The sequence below is a fragment of the Zootermopsis nevadensis genome, unplaced genomic scaffold (assembly GCF_977971745.1).
Source record: "Zootermopsis nevadensis isolate Lab colony 2312 unplaced genomic scaffold, Znev_1.0 Znev_ptg000022l, whole genome shotgun sequence".
In the NCBI taxonomy this organism is placed as follows: Eukaryota; Metazoa; Arthropoda; class Insecta; order Blattodea; family Termopsidae; genus Zootermopsis; species Zootermopsis nevadensis.
In genome coordinates this window covers 7,021,211-7,039,858 of record NW_028259154.1, presented here as the reverse complement: position 1 = coordinate 7,039,858, position 18,648 = coordinate 7,021,211, and the positions used below count along the sequence as shown (strand labels likewise).

Here is an 18,648-nt window from a genome sequence, read left to right as displayed (position 1 = left end):
CCAAGGTTCGGGGGTTCAAATCCAGCTGAAGTCGATGGATTTTTAAGGATCATAAAAATCGTAGCACAACTTCCATCGGAGCGGAAGTAAAGCCGGCGGTCCCATGTTGTAGATTTACGGCATGTAATAGAACCTTACGAGCATGAACGAGATGTTTCGTAAGGAAAATTCAGTGGCCATTTCTCACCCGTCTCTCTCCTGATTCTCTACTAGATGGCTCTGGCAGACAAATCAGGATTCATTAGAAATTGTGCAGAGGTAGTGGGCTGGTCACTCACTACTCACAAACGCACACTTAAAAAGACTAAGAAACTTCCGAAAAAGGCGGAGAAGACCCACACGGGGTTGTAGAGCCAAAGAAGAAGAAATTAGGAAAATTTGTATTAAGTATTAGAAATGTCCATCGCAATCAGAGATGCATACATTTAATTTTTTCTCCATGTCTGATACAAATCGGCGATGAGTTCCTGTTTTATGGAAACGGTTCACGATTTATTTAGCACACGAAAATCAGGAAATGTATCCCCAGTCTCATTCTGGCAAATTAGGTAAGAGCACGATGCCAGGTAAAGTTAGACAATGAACACTCGTTGCACTTATAAAAAAGCTCATCATTCTATTTTAACTGTTGAAAGACAATTGACGGACTGGCAACCATAAACAAACATTTTAATATGAGTTGCATGACTTTTCGATCACCCTGCAGTGTGTGTATTTTTTTCTGATGGAAGAAATTGAACAAATCTTGGCGATGGCTAAATTCAGACTATTTGCAGGGAAACTGGTGTAAAGTGCATTCAATTCGAAAAATCTCCGCTAAACCACGGCCCGTAAAATTCGTTAAATACTCAAATCTCAGGAAATCTTCCCTACTTTTATCTTCATAAGCATACCAAACAAACGGCATAAGTAAACTGTTACACTGAATATATAAGCCCTTTCATTAGCTAATACCAAGGAAGTCAGCAGAATTCACCATGGCTGCAAGTTTATTTAATGTACTAAGTTACAGATTGCTAAATTTTCATGTTTTGCTTTTAGTGACAAATACAGAAAACCAGTAATATGATAACTTGGCAAAGGACAAAAATTACTGTCGTCGAAAGTTCCTTTCAACACCATGAAATGTCCCGACGGCTACCACGTCCGCTGATAAGTAATTATGAGCCCTGGGCAAAGTATCTCCGCCCCACCAACACTTCTTCATAAAAATGCCTTACAAGGCATCAGCATTCTGATATCAGTTCAAAATATATTTACAAGATCAAACATGAAATGAACTAGAAGACATTAAAACATATAACCTACAAATTATCTTGTTTTAAATTACTATTTGTTCTACTGATATCACATTTCGACTACGCAGTCGCTATTTCTAACTAGTGATTCTACTCGTGACATCTAAGGGCACAACACGGAACTATTTGGCCATCTGCATGCTGGTGACATCTGGTAAAATTACTAGACGTTTAGTGTATGATCATCATTATCCACAGCTCTACAATCCAGTGTGGGTTTGGACGCCTCTTTTGAACATAACTTAATCTATTTAGACATTTCGTAATACTCCTTGCACGAGTGATCAGCCCATCGTAAGGCCTCTCTCTACCTGTACAAAGGACAGCACAACACAGAAAGACGGGGACAAACATCCATGCCTTGAGTGGGATTCAAACTCACAATCCCAATGTCCAAGCCATCAGACAGCGCGGCCAGAACGCCAAACGTTTGATGTATTACAGACAAAAAGGTTCTTGAGATGTTCAGAAATAATTTGTAAGTTTAATCACATGGTACCTAAACAGATTTTCCCCTAAGTTTTGCCATTTCTCGAAGTGCGCTTGAACCTGAAGGTATCCTGTCTGTGTGAATAATTTAGGCCCATTGATAGATGGTTCTAATCCTTGATTTTAAGACGCTTTTGCAGTCACATTGATTAAACGTAAAATGTGAATAAATTTAGCATGATGTGGAAATATTATATTGTTCGGTTTTTATTTTAAGGTGGCCAGTCAGAAATTTAAAGATACTCGCCCGTTTCTTTTAATTGGCATGTTTTATCATCCATAAATGCCACGATAGGATCAACCCCAGCCCTCCTCTTGGTCACACGCCACTAGTGTGAAATCCAGTTCCGAATACTTTGGCCTGAAGACGCGATGAGATGTTCTGTCAGTTCAAATCCCTTCATCTCCTTGCAGTAATGAGCATCAGAACCCTACAAAGATCTTATGTACTCCCATTTACGGTTTGTCGGTTTTTAAAAACCGGTTTTTTGGATAAATTTGTAAAATTCGAAAACCGGTTTTTTAAATTTAAAAACCGGTTTTAGATACTAGAATTATAAAATTTATAACATTAAAAGAAAGTGTTGTTTCAGCTTTGAATGATATTGGAGCTTCTCGTATGTGGAATGAAGCTCAATATCCTAAAATCATGGAGCTTCTTAAAGTGTTGGGACCAATACGTCTAGCAGCTGAGGCCTTAGGGCGGCGAGATGCCAATTTATTAACAAGTGAAGGCATATTTGAATTTCTGTTAAATGAACTAAAAAATTTAAAGACTAAAATTAGTTCCAAATTATTAAATACTTTAGAAGTATGAATTCAAGAAAGAAGACACGTTGGATTGGTAACCCTTTTGCTATATTTGCAAAATCCACAAAACATTTCAACAAAGAAATCTAGTGTATTTCCATTAGCTTCAAAACTCGACATTATTAAGTTATCTGGAAAAATACTGTCTAGAATATATCCAAATTCTTGTATGGAAACAGATTCCGATGATGAATATATCGGAGACGGAGAAACTATTAATCAGGGCAATGCTCTAAAAGAAGCCATGGAAAAATCAATTCATAGGTTTCTTGAGGAACCTGAAGAAATAATATCAAATCCGAAGACACTGAAGGCCGAATTTTCTGTATTTGACGCAACCAATAAAAAGAACAAAGAATTTAGATTTATTATTTGATGCCCTGAAAACGATAAAACCATGTTCAGTAGCCAGTGAGAGAGTATTTTCTATTTCAGGCAATTTTGTATCTAGAAAAAGAACAAGATTAAGTAATCGTTCAGTGGACATTTTATGTTTCTTTAAATCATATTTCCTGAAGAAAAATACTAAATGAAATAAAAATTTATAATTTATATTTTGCATGGATTTTAGTTATTTTCGTTTTTTTATTTGGTTTTGTATGGAGTATATTTTATTTTGTTATATTTTTGTAGTTCCATAATATTAAATAAACTGATCCTTTTTAAAATAAGCATAACTATTTTTTACTGTTTTAATTATATCTTGTTTTTTGTAAAAATTCTAAAACCGGTTTAACCGGTATTTTGGAAATACTGGAATTCGAAAACCGGTTTTTTCAAAAATCGGTTTTTTTATAAACCCTACTCCCATTACAATACGGTGCTAAATTACTTACCACATACATCCTTAGAAGTACGTGTACTTTGACCCCATTTCTTGACTTGACGTAAGTTATACTCATTACCGACAAGAAATCTGCAGATGTGTTAGCAATCTTAAACAATGATCTCACATGTGGACATTGCACTGCTTAATTGGATATGAGAAAATGTGACCATGGCGTAATGGTATACGAACCGACATAAATTAATGGTGACGAGAGTTGCTCGTTTAAAGAAACCGAATTGACGTTCTATCAAGAAGTGTCAGCGTCGACACACGAATGAAAAGCGAAACAAAATAGGATATGAATTAATCGTGGGCATTTTTAAGGAACTATTCCAACTTTGGCGAATGATGAAACAGGAAATATACCACAGTACCAGGTGATGGCCTCAAATCGAAACAGGTATCTCTGGAAAACAAATCAGTGGCGAAAATGGTGCGCCTCGATGCTCGTTCAAGAGCCAAAACAACACAAAAATCCCTAAAGATGTTTGTTGAGGTAAAATGCCCACTGCGCTGCCTGGCTTTGAATAGTTTAAAACCGTGCACGAGCATTGATTGCTTGATGACGAGGTGACACACGTCTCGTCTCTCAAATGAGAGCAGCCGTGTTATTCCACTGAGGCGGGGAGGCTGATTAATCTGTTTACTGTATCATTCCACTGGGTGGACCAACAACACGACAAAACCCAGAGAAACCGCAAAAAACCGGCTTATCAGCGTGGGGACTTTAGACAATATATTTTAAAGAACATCTTACGTATGGTATCAGCTACAAGGCTTTTGTAGATCGAAAAATAAAAACAGTTTAAAACATAAATTAACCTGAAAATGAAATAAAAAGGCAACGTTGTCCCTGATACTAATTGAGCACCCTCCAAGCAGACGTATGGAAGAGAGTAGATGTAAATCCACGCACTCTTAACCTCAGACGATGAGTGTCGAGTTTCAAGCTCCACTTTATCCCTAAGGAAAGAATCCCGGTTAGGATAAGAGCCTGGGTGGGCCTCAGAGCATGTACAGACGTTGTGGTAATCACAGAAAGAATCGTATCCCGGTTCTTCAGCCAGTAGCCTGGTCACAAAACTGACCGAGATATTATGACATGAAAAAAATACATATATATATAAATATAACATGCAAGCAAAACAATATATAATATTTTTACCTTAGGTAACACGCTTTGTTACGGAGATTACATAAACAGTATCAGCACTCATGAGAATGACTAAAAACGTGTGCAAAATGCTGATAAAACTACAAGCAAGAGACAACTTGGGAGATCTAGACGTTAAATGAATATAATATTAAAATGAACTAAAAGAGTGAGCGTGAAATTAATTCAACTGACCCAGGATACAATCAAATTGCAAGACTTTATAAACGCCATCACCCTGATTATGGAGGCATCAAGTACCTCTAAGAAGTCCGAAACCTCTGCCAGATCACGCGGCGCAACGACCCAGAAGACAGGAACCTTCGTACTCGCCGCCATGAGAACATGAAATTCATTATAATAAACCTCCCGGTTCATAAAAAAACCGAGGATCTGAGCAACTAGCTAGCAGATTTTTCAGGAAATCCTGAACCGCGCAGTTACTGACGCGTAGTTGTTCGCTCCAGCAGACGAGTGATACGTGACGTCAGAGAGACAGGCATACTCCTTTCTATCCAAAGAGACGCGAGGTTGGCTCCGCATTTAGAGACATCGTATCCGCCACCCGATGTTATTTCGCAACGAATGAGGTAGCAAGAAGATAAATATAAACTATAAAGGGCTAAACATGAAGAGGGCGTGACCTATTTCAAGTGTCTTTGTTTGTTTAGCAATGTCTTCTCAACTGCATGTTTCAACGACACTAGCGTTAAATAACAGGACTGTGAATGATGAATTGGGAACGGTGTGGAAGTGAACTATTTTAAGGTATTATTCCACATTTGCCTGGAAGGAATGAGCAAAATCACGAAATTCCTCAGTCAGGGTAGACGTCCTTCGAAATACAATCACACCCAAATACGTACAAACTACTACACTGCGACATATAGTGATCTTCTTCAAGTAATTTCACGTTCGTTATTCCTTGGCAAGGCTGAGGAAAACAAAGAAAACACGATAATCAATTTTTGGATCTGGAATCGCGTATTTCAAAACCGCTAGAACGCACTCAAACCGTGAAACAAGAATAGCTATTAAAGCAGATTAAGAAAGGATTTAACTGAGTAATTGTTATTTTAATGACATTTCGCCAATTACTGAAGTTAAAAAGGCGTAGAAAGTTGGAATTGTGAATGAACTGTGAATAAGGAAAAGGTCGTGTTTATTTAAAGTATTATTCCAGAATTTGCTCGGGCTGAGGAAACCCACGAAATAAAAAAACAGGCTAGACAACATCCTGGTCGAGAATCGAACTGGAGACCTCCCGAACACTATTCCGATCGGTAAGAGTGGGATATGAAGGATTTTTATACTGGAAGGAATATGGACACCTGTTGAATCCCGGGTATCGCCAATTTTCCAGGCGAGTTTCCTCCTAACTTGGTCGGTCCACCGCTGCTCTAAGCTTCGCATAATAATTCAAACAAAAATTCTTACAGTATAATAATAGCAACTCAAGGTCTCTAGGGTGCAACATTTCAGTCATGAAGAGGGACGGTCATTCTGGAGACTGCCAGAATAGCAACTGGCGACCTTTTCATTTTTTTCTGCAAAAACACGTTCCATTGACGTCAATGGAGTGTATTTTTCTTTTTGTCCACTCACAATGTGAATTAATGAGACTGGTAAACAAACACGGGTACCCATGCAGAATGACCGAAAACAACTGCAACGCACTTCCCGTAATACAAAACGTTCTATACGGTGGTTCAGGTCGTTAATGCGCAGAGGTGCTCGGTATAGGACTCAAGCTAATCGTTATTCAGTAACTCTGTATCCGCTACCGACGCAGGTAAAATCTACAGCACGAAGTAAATGGAACTTTCTTGTGACAGAAACTGAAGATTCAGTACAGTAGGGCCCCGCTTTTCGGCGATCTGCTAATACGGCGCTTTTCAATTGCGTGCATATGCCCCACGCGCTCAACAGCTGAGCCAGAGAAGTGCGTCCGGCGCCATTTTCTCGTCGCTGATTCAGTCTGTTTACAGCTACTACTGATATTCATTTTACTTTCATATCGTTTTCTTAGGCCTAGCACTATTGTGCACTTACTATATGATAGTGTAACATCTTATTAGGCTTTGATATGGATTTGCAATTGAAAAAAGGCAAAGATCCGCTTTTCGGCGGGGGTCTGGTCCCTAACCTGCCGTATATGCGGTGCCCTACTGTATAGTTAATACCAAATACCGCAACCAGGGTGCAGTTTCTGGCAGTCCAATCCAACTCACATCGAAGATGGCTGTTTTCTGGATTGTTGTGCGTGTTAGAAGTTTGCCGATGTTTCAAAAGTGTTTGCTGCCTCCATCATCAGGACGCCTTGGTTATGGAGTTAGCAATCACCTCTGAGAAGTCCGTAAAACTTCTACTGCGCAACAACCCAGAAGACAGCTATCTTCATACTCGCCATCGCGAGAACATAAAATTTCAGGCCACATCATTTCAACATTTCCCTCAATACCTTTTCAGCTTATCATTCCATCTCCTCATCATTCCAAATGGCTGAGTCTCAAAAGATTTCCTTGTTGCTGAAATGCACTGTATTGTAGGAATTAATCCTACGATCAGAAAAAACATAACCATAAAGGTCTATATACTCAATGCAACAAATTAAAGCTCTAGCACTCAAAATTTACGAAGGCGAGTGGCAAATTTCATGTCCGACTGTATTTACGTCACCCAATTAGAAAGACTACGGTACCCACGTGACAGGAAGACGGATTAGCCACAGAGCCGTTCCAGGCAAAATAATTCCCCTGCTGGAAACTACTTCCATGTAATGCAGCTCGTATTCTATTACAGTTCTTAAAGGGTGTTTTAGGGGAAGTGTCTGAGGCACGTGGATAATATCGAGACGCATCTAATCAAACCGACTGATGGTGAAGATGGAATGGACGAGTGTAATGAACGTATCACACCGGTGTCGATGGAATGTACTTTGCGAGCATCAAGAGTAGCCCGCTGGAAGTGGGGTGGGCGTGGACGCATGTTTTGTGTAAAGGTACAGCGTACAGCGTAGATGACTACCAAGTCGATGTGGCGCTAAAACCACACACATCATCATCATCAAGTTGTAGGATCTGAGGTTCTCACGGCGGTGAGTCTGAAGACGGCTGTCTTCTGGGTTGTTGCGCCGTGCAGTCTGGCAGATGTCCACCAACGTTTCAGAGGTCCTTGCTGTCTCCATCAGGGCGATCCGAAACGTCGGTTAACTTCTACCAGACTACATGGCGCAACAACCCAAAAGACATCCTTCTTCAAATACCAAGTTACTACAGTGAAATGTAACTATGGACAGCCATCCGCAGCAAATAATTCCTTCATCTACCAGAAAGCGACAGCACGTCATGTACAAATGGAAGCGAAATCCGCGCACAACCTTTCCGTAGTGATTCCTTGTTAAAAAAGTATAAAATGTTATACAACACATGCTCTGAGACGCTCAGTTTTCGAAAATCACGTCACCGTCAAATGGGGTAACACTTCTCAGCAGTGTTGTTTGTCATGACGACCTTGGTGCCTGGTTTATAGTGGAGCTGGTACTGCTGCTACAGCGTCAGCGTTTCGGCTAGTAGTCGGGGAAACTGTCGTGGGACGCTATCTGCTACCTGACAGGCTGGGCGATCAACGACAGCGATTTTCTAGAAACTGTTCTACCGGAGCTGCTTGAAGATGCCTCCAGCTGTAAGGCAGAAGAGGTTTCAGCACGACGGAGCTCCAGCGCACTACGGGGAAGATGTCCGACAGTGGTTGAACGCGACATATCCTGAAGGTTAATTGGACGTGGAAGGCCGATTTCGTGCATCATGAAAACAAAACGTCACAGGACATACGTTGTATATGTCTTTCGGCTTGTTTTTAACAAGCAACCATAACTGAGAGAAATATATTTCAACAAGTATGCCAAAAAAAGTCGAGTGCACAGGACTCGACTTCGACTTCTGACACGGGCCGTTCAGAATTCACGGGCTACATTCTGCTTACACCAAGAGTTCAACAGAAATGCGAACCGATCGTTGGGATAATTACTGAACGCAAGGACATTGGAATAACGAAAATCGTTAACACTGCGAACACAATCAAGGAACAGATTATGCTCCTATAATTACACCATTAAATTGTTTTCTGGCACGCTATCACACCACTACAATCCTGTCTCCAGTTTTCCAACAAGAAGCTGTATCAACTGCAGAGGTTATGTATCGTCGACTAAGATGAGTTGGTAAACGTGGACAGCAAATTTTGAAAATGTGGCGAAGTTAAAATACCAGAGAACGATATAACAAATAAAAAGTATATTCACGACGAAATGAAAAGCGGAGCATGCTTACTACTACTGGTCACTTCACAGCCCTGTATATTCACATCTCCCACCTAAAATATACATATTAATTACACTAAAGTAATTGTTCCTGCTGTTTTATATAGGTGTAAAGCTTTGTCTTTTGCATGAAGAGAAAAACAATGATTGTGTCTGACTGTCGGAGAAAATATTTAGACCTAATAAAAAGGAAGTCAGTCACAGGACAATGGAGAAACTGCAAAATGGGTAGTTTGAAAACTTATATTTTTTAACAGATATTAAAACTATCAAATGAAGGAGGGTGAAATGGGAAGGACATGTAGCACGCGTAGCGGAAATAAGAAATACGCACATTTCATTTGGAAAGCCTTGGGGAAGGAGACCACTTGAGGGTCCTAAGTGTAAATGATAGGATAATATCAAAAGGAATCTTTGAGAAATGGGATACAAGGGTGTGGACTGGACTGAATTGACTCTGAAATCAATGGCAGGCTTTTACAAACATGGGAATGATAATTCAGATTCCAAAAATGGGGGAATTTCTTGAAAAAGTTAGCAACTTCCAACTTTAATAGAAATACCCCTGCTCAATAGTTAGGTGGTTAGAAGTTGATAGCATGGGACTGAAAGGAGTCATTAAATATTTTAAAGTACTGGGAAAAATATGGAAACCCTCAACAGTTCTCTTCCAAATAGAAGCTTGAAGCATTACATATTGGAGAGGCTGCAACATGAGAAATGCATCTGGACAGACCACTCTGTAATGTTGAGATGACCTTGTTATAAGCCAATTTTAAAACAGCAACCATTCAATACGCCAACAAAGTCAAAATAGACAATGGATTTTCGGCCCCTACTGGATCATTCTCAGTAACATTTCTACAGTGTGTTACATTTGGTTACAGGACTAGCAAATAGTAAAATTACAGCAATTAATCCATTAACAATATACGGAAACATTACTGTTCAATTAATATAATTAAAAAGGTCCTTTTTTGGCATTAAGACAACTTATTTTTCTATGTGCTTTGTCAAAACTACACTGTTATAAAAATATTTGCTGTAACCAGTTTTAAAACAATTACTTTTATTGCTGTGTAGCATTTATTATGCCAAATTTTAGTCATTCTAAAAGTTCACAAAGCTGACATGTCTGCATTTTCGATACATGCTGTTACAGCACAGCTTCATTGGTCAGACTAGTGTTTCACCTGAACATGGTATAAAGAATCAAACATATATGTAGCTGATCTTAAAGTGGAATAATGCAGTCGTGCCATTTTACCGTACTACTTCCGAGTATGCCTGGAGTGATAAAGGAAGGCCACAATATTCCTTAATCACTATAACCTATCTCTTGGTCATTAATCAAATCCAAAACCCATCATCATCATTATCAAGAAGTCAAGAGTTCAACCACTTCAGTTGAACCAGTTCAGGCCTCAGTTGCTCAAATTCTATGCATCTCTCCTTGGTTTCTTGTTCTTGCCAATCTGTACTTCAGTTTAATTTGGGAAGATAGTCTCTTTCCATATTCTACTTACATAAAGATTTTATTTTGTGCTTTTGACTAAGCACAAAATTAAACAAATTATTTTGGGGGACTCCACTCACATATCAGCAACAGTTCCCCATAAACAAATTCTTGGCTATATTCATAAAGCTCAGTTTTGTTTAAAACGGTATTTACTGCTATCTAATCACATCAAAAAATCAAAATAACACATCAACAGAAAGTCACATAATCCGTAGTTATTAACAACCCAAAACAATATTTACATATATAAAACATCCCAGAACCCTTAATATTATGATTTTATAGGTATTTTATAAAATGAGGTATGTCTGTTATATTTCATTTTCACAAGTAATAAATGAATTCTGATTAAATTTTGCATGTGTTAAGGTCCACATTAAAAATTGTTGAGCAAACAGCATGAAGCCAAATTGAATTTCAGCAAATCTATTCATAGCACAAAAAGATACAAGCAAAATAAAATCTCAAAACCACTCAAAAATTTTAATTCCATATCTGATACAGTAGATATTTACACAGGACTAAAAAGATTTTCACTCAGTTGAGTATGATAACCTACAGTGCAATATGCTTTAACATGGATTTTTATCTGCAATAAATGATCAAGATCAATAACGTATACAAAAACACAATGAATACACTTTGAAAATACATATACATGTATTTATTGTGCTGTCACTTAACCCGAGTGAGGGAAATAAAACTGTTGGACAATTCTGATATGGAAGGTTCCTGAAAAGCAGTCAATTAAGAACAAGACTGAAATGGATCTCAAAGGAGGTGTGATGACGTGGACTGGACTGAACTGGCTGAGGCTCCAAAAGCAGGTTCCTTGTTAGCATGTTGAACTTTCATGTCATATGAACAGAAAAAAGAAGCAGAAAGATGGTTAAGTTCATGGTTGGTTATTTCATTACCTTACTTGTACACCACTGCCTTAACTACAGGAGTTAAACTGTATCCAATAAGATATGCTATGATGATTGTAAATAATACATGAAAATGTCTGTAGGAAAGGCAATTTATATTTTGAGAAAAACAAGAAAATGCTCCAAATGAATACCAATATAATGAATGCTGGTCCCTTAAACTGTACAAGAACTTCATTTCCTGGAGAGAAATAAATGGACACAATGGAAGGTCATTAACAACATATACCATCTTTCTATTTTGTTTTAACATATTAAATTATACATTTTCTAACTCAATACACTGGATATCAGTGGCAAATCATGGACTAGATGCCAGGTCATGCAAAAAAAAACATTATTAAATCCCCCAACAATCATAACTCAGAATTAATGCATTTGTTTAAGGACAGCAACAACAATAGCAATGGTGGCAACAATGGCAACCACAAGAACATGCCACTGTTGCAACAAGATTCATCTCTACTATACATGTTTAAAAAAAACAATTTCCCCAGCATTATGAAACTGAAAATTAAACACTGACAAAAATGCTATAAAGCAAACATTAAATCACATAGGCAAACTTCAAGACTATTTGCAAATATACTTAGTTAGACTTAGGTCATGCTTCAAATACCACAAAGGTAACAACTATGAACTTGTCAAGGTCACAGAAACAAATAACTGGAATGGAAGTGATAGAAAACAACAGATTTTTAAACTGGCATAATATGGTCAATTTAGGTAGACAACATACTTTACAATGTGCCTACAGCTACCTAAATACCACAAAATACTTGTCATGATAGAGAATGCTCCAGCCACAATTAGAACCAAGTACCACCGAAATATAATTATGACATGTTATCTCTTGAGCCAACTCACTCTATTAGTCTAGCAGAACAATAAAAAACGACTGCAGACAAGTCATTTCCTTTGAATACTTATAATTTGATCAGAGGCGGCAGCCAAACTTGTACATTAGAAACTGATGGATTGTATTTATACACCATTTACATGAACAAGCTACCAAATTCCCATGATTAAAAGTTAAGAGAGACAATCTCAGTAATGTGTGCTGTTCTTATATGGTATCAGCCAATACAATTGGGAAGAAACTTCACGCATAAATTCTAAAACAAATTTATAACCTCCCGCAATATTACACTAATAGTTTTCTGAAATTAGTGCCCTAATTCCTGCGATAAACAGACAATGGACAAATGGTAAAGGCTCTAAGACAAAAGAAAGAGCTACCATCTTTCTCATGACTAGAACTGAATAATTCCATGCCATATAATTTTCAATCAGCTGATCAATTATATTATGTAACTCGTGTTCACCAATGCCATTCTACCCTATTATATGCTGTATCAACAAAATCTGCATGTTCACCTTTCCATCTAAAATCCATTTTAATATCATGACATCATCTACAAACACTTTCTAATTTCCTGCATGTACAGCAAAACAAATTATATATTGACAAACACACATAAAAAAAAGGCTCATAATATGGATGTGGTGGGTTCTTGTGAACATATTAATGAACTGAAAGACAGGGAATTTGACCAGCTTCTGAATAACTCTACTCAGTTACTTCATACTCACATAAGTTATAATTTATTTGTGTGATATCCTCATGTATTATTACACAAGCACAATAAACTCCGAAATTAACATCTGGGACAAACTGCATGCATTTAAATCAATATGGGAGCAAATTTCAGATATGGCTTTTAAACTATCATGAAAACCTACATACCAACAGCTGGCCTGTATGTAATATGTAGTAATTCAATCACAATGACAGTAATTACTGCAAGAGGTTCAATGCAAACACTAAAACATAGTTCATGCAATAAGAGATCTATTATTGCAATTTTAATTCATGTACCTTAGAATTCATTAACAAACCTGTTAAATGTAACAACATACTTAGACATAACAAATCACTTCTGAGGTCAGTGTATGAAATCAATTCATAAATGAGATAATATTTCACATTAATAAACTTGGAGAACATCAACATCGGGAAGTCGGATGACCATTAATCCTATGATAAATATGTTCAATAATGGAGAAAAATCAACCATGACATCAGTCAGCAATGGTTTAAACATTACAAGTCCCTCTACACCAAGTTATACAAGTGTTTTTAAGCGCAACCAGTCACATGACAATGGCAGGAAATTGTTTTTGATTACAACTGTATGATTTGCTTACAGCAATAAACGCCATTAACTACAAGGCACCGTTACTTTTGTAAATACAGTAACCCATACACAGTTCATGGTCCACTAACCTTTACTTTACTATGTGAATTGAATCAGCAACATGAGAACAAATTCTACATAGATCTGCATACTGTCTAAATCAACATGCACATTTCTACTTTCAATACAAAAATTTTAAAATTCATCCCTATATTCCTGTGTAAAACAAACTGCTCAATGTGAATCACTGTAACGTGAAAGCACAAAAAACTATTACATGTAAAATATTACAAACATATATTTCCTCTTTCTAACCTCAAGTTATCTTAATGGCATAACATAACCTTCACAACACTATCATCTGTTTTCACATTAGCATTCGCCACAGTGCCAATTTATCTCACTTCAAATGCATGTAACAATTGGATTTTATGTATCTTACAGTGAATAAAATGTGGTTTAATACTGTAAGAAACAAAAAATAAAAGTAATGAGTAACATATGGGTGCACACAGATATAAGCCGTAAAGCAAGTGGTTTATAAATAAATAAACAGAAGTGTAACTAATGTTGTAATGATTTCTCAAGCTATTCAATACGTGAGCCAATTACTACCAACGAACTTAAAGTTCTATGTCAAACAATAGTCAACAACAAACTTCAATATATACAAAGCCGCCATCTTTATTGACTCGTAGTATTTCACTTGCTACTTACCGGTGGCACGTTGCTTGTTGGCATTTGCTTTGGTCCTCCTCTCGGCTTGTGAATACTTCAGCAACATATTTAAGTACTATACGAGCTTTCACATACATAAAAAATAATACAGTAAAAAGGTTTTAAGACACTATTGGTTGAAAAATACACGACCAAACCTAATAACAACCAAACATCGGCCATTACCCTTCTATGATCACAGCTGACTATACAGTGAAATTCTGATTGGTCCAAATCTTACTGACGTCAATCATTATAACCAAATGAAATTCTGCTGGTAATACTGTGTATAAATTCCTCAACCTGAACCATTACAGCAACTTCTCACTTCATCCAATAGTAGGTAAATTCTCCATATGTCCAACATCTGTGACAAAACAAATTTATTCCCTTCAATGTATGAAGCATTTACTAGCTTAAAATATAATAAAAATCTAACTTGTTGTAAATTTCATGTAAACCCTGTACCTATGCCAAGGTCATGGGATTATATATAACTGCTATATTAATGAAGGCTGTTCACAGAAACAGATGCTTCATTATTGCTATACACCATATTACAATACAGGTCCCACTCATCATTCCACTGATTGTGTCATGAAATAAAACTACACAATTTATGTATGAACTACCTTTATTTTGTTAATTAAAACTACAAGTTATAATGCTCAGGCTTGTTCAACTTCTATACTAAGCACAATTCACCAAAATAGAACAATTGAACCAAATGTCAAAACAGGCAAAATTCCAAAACAGTATGCAAAAATAGACATTTGAAGAAATTACACAAAACAGATTCTGCAAGAATGATCTCTATCTCAGTCCAAAGGGACAGTAATTCCCAAGGCAACTAGGAAATGGGCAATTTTAAGAAGTGTTAAGATTAGTGAGGACACAGGGAATAAGTGAAAAATATGGAATGGTTAGAAAGATGTGAACACAATCAGCCTATCTTATTTATTACTAACTGCAAGATTTGGAATTTAGGCCTAGGTTCTCTGGTAGCTTAGAACTACTGGAAAGACATGCCCTTCCACAATCATAATGGCACTTAAAACAGCTCTGTGCGCCTATACAATCTTTTGCAGGTGCCATCAAAAAAACAGTGTAACCATTCCAAAAAACAATACAAGAGTCAAATATAACTACAAACTTAAGTACGGCATGAATATTGGTAGGACAAAAACATGCCAGCTAACTACAAATTCCAGCTAACCATTAACAGTTGTTTAGCATAAACCCATCACAGAAGCTAGATTTATCTTGTTGAAGTATGTTGATTTGTTATAACTTTTAATTTAGTACAAGAATTCAATTCTAAAGGGTTTTGATGACAGTAGTTTACACTTAAAATTATTCATTGTCAGGACTTTTTCCATCGACTGTTCTTTAAAACCACTACGTTTCAGAGCCCGGTTCAGTCTCCATCTTCAGGTGAGAGGTACCTACTCTGTTGGATCCCTTAGAGCTAGTCTGTCACTGGACCAAAGAGACAGAGACTAGCTCTATCAAAGGGGCCCAACAAAGTAGGTACCTCTCACCTGAAGATGGAGACAGAACCAGACTCCGAAACGTCATGGTTTTAAAGAACAGATGATGGAAAAAGTCCTGAGAATGAATAATTTTAGTACAAGAATACAAACTTACTTTGCCTCAAACAGAGCTTCATGTCTCCACAAAGTACCAAATGTAAATGTCGCAATAATATAACAAACCTCACATCAGCAATAACGGCAGCTCACTGCAAGTTACAATATCAATACTGCACCAAAAGCCAGACATATTAACATTAAGCTATGAAATCTCAAAACAAAGCATCAAGTAACAAAACTGCTTCATCGTCTGATGCTCTGTAATGGCCCCTTTTGATTTACACAATACTAGAAGGTGAAAAAAGGCAGTGAATTTTTAAACCGCACAACCAGCAATTTTGCTCCCACCGTCCTCTCGTCTGTGGTGCTGCTGCTTAAAATTTTTAACAAGAAAAGCATGGGTATAGTTTTGTGTTATTCTTCATAAGCCAATTGTATACACTGCCTACCTTAATATTTTCAACAATCACACAAGAAAATTGAGGCAAGTTTAAAACACTGAAAGAACAAGAAGATACTAACAATTGAACTTGTTAAATTCAGAGGGTGTGTCCATTAAATTTCCCTGGTTGGTTTTTATACTCTTATTTTCATAAAAAGCAGCTCGATGAATGACGAAAGCATTGTTCCTTGTTCGGAAGGGATGAGGGGGCTGGGCAGCGGTGACTTCCATTCATGACCAACTAGCCAGAAGAAGCAGTCTGCTGCTCATCATTCTGACTGGTCAGACGTTCCTTATTCTGTCGCACCATCTCAGCCCGGCGTTCCTACAATGATAAACAATTGCTTCCATACACTGAAAATCACAAGGTTTTCATTGCAAGAACAAAACAAGATAAGACAGCCTTAAAGGCAAAATGTGAAGACTAATTACAGTCCTGTGGAAGACATGAGTAACCAAAATAAAAAGTACTTCTATAAACGATACTGACAAAATGGTACATCCAGTGCAATGAGATCTAAACATGCACAACAGAATACAAATGCAGCAAGGAAACATGCAACCAAAATGAAGACGTACGTGCTTCTGAATGTTCTCTCGCATCTTTTCAATCTCCTTCGCACGGTTCTGACTAGCAGTCTCCAGCCGTTGCTGTAGACACTTGCCAACTTTCTCCTCAATCTCCTTTGCGTGATTTTCAATTGTCTTCCGAACCTCTGCGAGCTTTTCTTTGTTCTGTTACAAAGTGCCATACAACATGCAACATATTCAACTACCGTGCAGTATCATGTAACACATCAATAGAATGAAATAACAGCCAGTACCCTATAACAAAGCCTCACACCAAATCTCTGCATACTGAATTCCTGCAAAAGATTACACTGATTTTACTTCCTACATAACATGCCCCTGATAAACATTCTTAAAATGCCAATTTAACAATGTTTCTTTTGGTCCTGCATACCATTCATTGCCTTGACCAATACACCACTCTTCACATAACTCTGTATACTATTAGGCAAATGTCTAACAGTGAATTTAATTTTTCATGCAAAATCCATTAATATATGAAAACCTTTTTTGTTGATTCCTGGCAATAGTGAATGCAAGTACTACATTATTTCATCTCATTCTTCTGCTGGTAAGGTTACATGGATGACAGCATATCAAATTCCCACTAATATTAACTTCTGGTAAAATTTCCATGCTTTCAGGACTGAAAATTTTATGTGAAGTTTCCATACAAAACAATACAGTGGACTCTCAATATCTATCTACTTCCCAGTCTCTTATCCCCCATGTTTTGCTGCAAATAGTACAATTATTATTGATATGGATTTCTGTTCAGAAATCAAAGGGGAAGAATGTGAATTCCATTCTGCTATGGCAGAAAATCAAGCAAATTTTTTACAATCTCAAGCTTAGTCTTTGTTGACATTTTCTTTACCTTAAAAATTGATTTAGTGCCCAAGTTCATGATTTCCTTGGAATGAACTGTCATAACATACCAATATATTGTTCCATAGCTGTCATTTCCTAATCTGCCACACTTCTTTAGTACCAATTAACAATTGATACAGTAGGGCCCCGCTTTTCGGCGCTCCGCTTTACGGCGATTCGCTAATACGGCGCTCAACAGCTGAGTCAGAGAAGTGCATCCGGCGCCATTTTATCATCGCTGATTCAGTCTGTTTACAGCTTTTGTGCGCTCCGCGTCTCCGTATTTCTGGCAATTTTTCAAAGTTATTACAAACTGTATATTTATATAATATTTTTGTGTTACTACAGTGTAATTACAAAGACGTCTAAGGGTAGTAGCAATAAAAAGAGGAGTCGTAAGCCTCTTACTTTAAATGCCAAGTTAGATATAATTAAACTTCGTGGACAAGGCATGTCTATGGCCGAGATAGGACGTAAGCTAAGCCTAGCTCGCCAAACTGTTAGTACCATCGTGAACGCTAAGGAGAAAGTGTTAAATGAAATTAAAAGTGTCACACGAATGAACTCTAAAGTCATAAGAAAGAGAGATAGCCTTATTGCTGACATGGAAAAACTTTTAGTTGTGTGGATTGAAGATCAAACGAGCCACAATGTGTGTACTACTGATATTCATTTTACTTTCATATCGTTTTCTTAGGCCTAGCGCTATTGTGCACTTACTATATGATAGTGTAAACATCTTATTAGGCTTTGATATGCATTTGCAAGTGAAAAAAGGCAAAGATCCGCTTTACGGCGATTTTCGCTTTACGGCGGGGGTCTGGTCCCTAACCCGCCGTATAAGCGGTGCCCTACTGTACTGATGGCCCACTGTACTGACAACCCCGGTGTATGGGGAAAAAAAATGTTTT

General features: G+C 37.4%; 2 protein-coding genes across 10 annotated transcripts in view; both read right to left on the bottom strand.

Moving 5' to 3' along the window:
* The window catches only part of NFAT (nuclear factor of activated T cells 3), a 118,236-nt gene extending 103,763 nt beyond the window's left edge, over positions 1-14,473 (bottom strand). For both annotated transcript variants that reach the window (XM_022066716.2, XM_087353580.1), the window contains exon 1: positions 14,264-14,473. In XM_022066716.2, coding sequence (XP_021922408.1) covers positions 14,264-14,330 — 67 coding nt within the window. In that variant the 5' untranslated portion in view covers positions 14,331-14,473. The remainder of the gene's footprint in view (positions 1-14,263) is intronic.
* A 406-nt stretch (positions 14,474-14,879) lies between these two features.
* stai (stathmin) overlaps positions 14,880-18,648 on the bottom strand; it is a 34,764-nt gene continuing 30,995 nt past the window's right edge. For 5 of the 8 annotated variants that reach the window (XM_022066519.1, XM_022066526.2, XM_022066492.2 and 2 more), the window contains 2 exons: positions 16,877-17,032; positions 14,880-16,622 (listed from right to left, as the gene is read on the bottom strand). In XM_022066519.1, coding sequence (XP_021922211.1) covers positions 16,539-16,622; positions 16,877-17,032 — 240 coding nt within the window. In that variant the 3' untranslated portion in view covers positions 14,880-16,538. Of the gene's footprint in view, positions 16,623-16,876; positions 17,033-17,805; positions 18,024-18,648 lie in introns of those variants that run through there. The other 3 variants (XM_087353584.1, XM_022066501.2, XM_022066511.2) reach the window with 2 other exon arrangements.